Source organism: Mesitornis unicolor, unplaced genomic scaffold, assembly GCF_000695765.1.
Source record: "Mesitornis unicolor isolate BGI_N332 unplaced genomic scaffold, ASM69576v1 scaffold23965, whole genome shotgun sequence".
In the NCBI taxonomy this organism is placed as follows: Eukaryota; Metazoa; Chordata; class Aves; order Mesitornithiformes; family Mesitornithidae; genus Mesitornis; species Mesitornis unicolor.
This window is the reverse complement of record NW_010187846.1, coordinates 57364-61225: the sequence shown is the minus strand read 5'-3', so window position 1 is coordinate 61225 and position 3862 is coordinate 57364. Positions and strand designations below refer to the sequence as shown.

The 3862-nt window shown below is 40.5% G+C and overlaps 1 protein-coding gene across 1 annotated transcript in view; it reads right to left on the bottom strand.

Annotated features, from left to right (window-relative positions):
* Positions 1 to 3862, bottom strand: part of LOC104541523 (coagulation factor V-like) — a 33640-nt gene that overhangs the window by 3779 nt on the left and 25999 nt on the right. The window contains exons 18-20 of the mRNA XM_010185603.1: positions 3050 to 3166; positions 2541 to 2612; positions 855 to 949 (exon numbers count right to left, since the gene is read on the bottom strand). Of these exons, the coding sequence (XP_010183905.1) occupies positions 855 to 949; positions 2541 to 2612; positions 3050 to 3166 (284 nt within the window). The remainder of the gene's footprint in view (positions 1 to 854; positions 950 to 2540; positions 2613 to 3049; positions 3167 to 3862) is intronic.

Here is a 3862-nt window from a genome sequence, read left to right as displayed (position 1 = left end):
CTGCTGATATCAGATCAAAAAACATAGCACATGAAATTTAATTGCAAGACGTTCCTATCACCAGTGAAACTCATTCTTCAGGATATGCTCTCCACATCTCTCCATGCTTTACTGCAGTAGCCTCAGCTTCTCACTACTATGTTGCCTGTCAAATTCTTTCTCCTCCCAACATTATTTCCAGTTCCACATCAGATCCCTCAACCTTTTCCCCCTACTTCACCTCCACTAACTTGCAAGCATGTCAAATGTTAGCAAGTCAAATATAACAGCCACCTGTTCAACTTGCACTGCAGAACTAGTTTGAGTCCTTCTTTTCTCCCAGCTGGCAATTTCAATGAGATTTGTAAGAAATCAACTATCTTCCCTAAATCTGGGTGCAAATTTGCTATCTGGTGCAAAAGTGATTGGGATGGAAAAAAGGTTGAAAGAAGTGAGGTGACTGAATGATACAGTGCTTGAAGCCATAATTATAAGCTTAATTTCCCTATGAAGCCACACTGTGCTATGTCAAGCTGGACATAGAAGCACCCCAAATAAACACACACAAAACTATCTGAAGCACTGTTTAACAGTATTATGCTTTAAATGCTCTCCCAAACATATAGATATAGATATATAGATACAGAGAGGGTAACTGTCCAGTCAATGGGCCTCAACAGCAGTAGAGAATGGGTTACTCCAGGGTAGGTGGACAGTTTATCATATCACCAATCAAGCTTGCTGCATCTTTCCAGTTTTCTCCAGCACTCTTCTCACCAAGAGCAAGAGCTGCTTGACCTTTTTAAAACAAGTTGCAGGAAAATCACAACACAGGATTGTATGGCCAGGTTCAATGAGGGTTGTACCAACCATACCTGGATCCAAGGGAGTTCTTCATTTGTCATTGTAGTGCTCCAAGCATTGTATGTTCCAGAATTGTTTAACCGGGCTAACTTAGGTTCCCAATAATCTAGACAGAAAATATTAATAAAGAAAGAATTTAAAGAGAGGGGTTGAAAAAATATAGAGGCTGTAACTAGCTACTGATGTTGAGTGCTTCAGTTCTTTGCCAATCTGTCTTGGGAACAACCCCAAACCATGTTTGTTGGGGGACTCTAAAACCATAATGTAGGATAATTTGGATATGGTTAGCAACTGAAAGTCAGCTGTTACCCTGCAAAGTTTTATAGTTTGCAGAATTAATTTAAAAATAACAGCCTTTTATGTAATATATCATCTACTGGTTTGGAACAAGGTTCTACAGTTTGCTAAACAAGTTTTGGCCACCAGTGGGATCAGACACAAAATGTGCTCTACATTCATGGCAGAGATACTCCCTCTGCAAAAGGAAGTTTCCATTTTAACAACTGATGAAATATGACAACACAGTTTTCAAGCCTTCATAACACTATAGTGGGAAATGAAGAAAGAAAATTAAATCCACATAAAAATCAGTTTTCCAAAATAAGTAATTAATTTGTTATTTCAAGGGAAAGAATGCGTGTTTAATTCTGGGCTCCACAGTCTAAGAATGACAAGGAACTACTGGAGAGAGAACCGCATAGAGCCACTAAGATGATGAGGGGATTGGAGCATCTCCCATATGAGGAAAGGCTGAGAGAGCTGGGTCTGTTTAGCCTGGAGAAGGGGAGACTGAGGGGGGATGATCTCATTAATGTTTATAAATATCTAAAGGGTGGTGTCAGGAGGATGGGACCAGGCTCTTCTCTGTTGTGCCCAGTGATGGGATGAGGGGCAGTGGTCACAAACTGGAACACAGGAGGTTCAACTTAAACATAAGGAAAAACTTCTTTACTGTGAGGGTGACAGAGCACTGGACCAGGCTGCCCAGAGAGGTTGTGGAGTCTCCTTCTCTGGAGACATTCAAGACCCACCTGGATGTATTCCTGTGTGACCTAGTCTAGGTAATTCTGCTTGACAGGGGTTGGACTGGATGATCTTTTGAGGTCCCTTTCAACCCCTACCACTCTGCGGTTCTGTGGCTCCTGCATATGTGTGACCTGTACGCCTTGATTTGCCAATGTCCATGTGAAATTCTATCAGTTTCTCTAACAAATTATCCCACTTTTATACCAAGAATAAACTTGATAAAATAAAGACTCTGTCATTGCTCTGGATGCCAGGTTCCCAAATATTTCATAACAGATGCACTTTGTCCTTCCACATCTCATACTACACATAAATCTCAAAAAGCTTTTTGAACACTTGTGGTTGATTTTCAAGCAAGGAACCCAGAGGACAAAAAGATAAAACTGGATTTGTTCCAGGTCATCCAGCAGGCCATAGACAGAGGACTTTCTGACTCTCATGTTTGTGATACTGACAGTAGACCTGTGACACTTAAAATGCAATGATGAGGGCTACGTAGTGCAGCTTGCAGTCACTGCTTGCAGCACTGGACATCTTTTTAACCTATCAGTTGATTCACTGCTGAACTGCTCTTATAAGATATATCATGAGATGCCAAAAGAATATGGAACTGCAATACTTTTCTGGAGATATTCAGAAGCACGCCTGGAACTTTTCAAATATTAACTCACCTATGTGGTGTAAAGCATCGATTTGCGAATCAAGTATAACTCCACTTGCTAGACCCATTGGAATCCTGCACTCTAAAGAGAGCACAATAAGTTTGTTGTTGAAGAAAAGGATGGCTATTCCAATATATATTCTGGTGGAATCTTCCAAGACAACATCCAGAACAATTCTTAGTAATACTGTAACATCACCAATCTTGTCCCACAGAAGGCCAAGTTAATCTCTGCAACTTCTCTCAGCAGATTAATCCACTGGCCACTGTGAGGAAACCTCACATTCAAAACTAGTTTGCTAAAGGAATAAAAGCAGTGTGCCAAGTAATTCAAAGCTAGTATGCTAGAGGTTCCACATTTTTTCTTCTAGAATAAATTTATAGTAACCACTCCATCCCAGAGAATCTACTTTGGGTTTTTGCATAGCAACCTCCCAGATTTGTTTTTAGTCATCCTGAAATGATAGAGATGACTTTATAGCTTGACTCCCCCAGCCAAAAAACACCTTAGTTCAGTACCTTTCTCTATAACCAAATATGATGCCTGCGTTCCTGCTTGCTGGTATTCTCCCACTTCAGTGTCTAAAAGCCACCAGCCAGGTCTCTGTGGTTTCATTTCAATTGTTCTAAATGAGCCTTGAAAAAAAAAGAAGATAAATATATCAGAAACATTAGCGTTGTAAGGTTGATGTTAGCAAGGCTGGATGTTAAACCAAAGATCATCCTATGACTTAATCCATAAAAATTAAATAATCTGCTACACATTGCAGAGACAGAAATAACTACCACCATCTCCAGCATTTTCTTCTTAGCAAGTAAGTTCCAGCTAGAGACCGAGGTTGGTATTAAGTGACCAGATCAAAACCTAACCTTTGCTGCTGGTGAAAAGTACAAAACCTTGGATGCCTGCATGTAACAACAGATATCTGCACATTAAATACAGCGCTGAGCCATGCAATGAACAGTGCTATTAAGTTTATTACATAAAGTAGGGATGTGAATTCTGTGGTGCTGATTATAGCTCTTACTCCTGCTGCCCCAGTGTGCTGTCCAAGTAATGTAAAGGATGGATGCAAAGAAGCCAAAAGTAGACGTGAGAGAATCAGATGTATGGGTCCTCCCCTCACTTCACATTAAATACAGCGCTGAGCCATGCAATGAACAGTGCTATTAAGTTTATTACATAAAGTAGGGATGTGAATTCTGTGGTGCTGATTATAGCTCTTACTCCTGCTGCCCCAGTGTGCTGTCCAAGTAATGTAAAGGATGGATGCAAAGAAGCCAAAAGTAGACGTGAGAGAATCAGATGTATGGGTCCTCCCCTCACTTTCT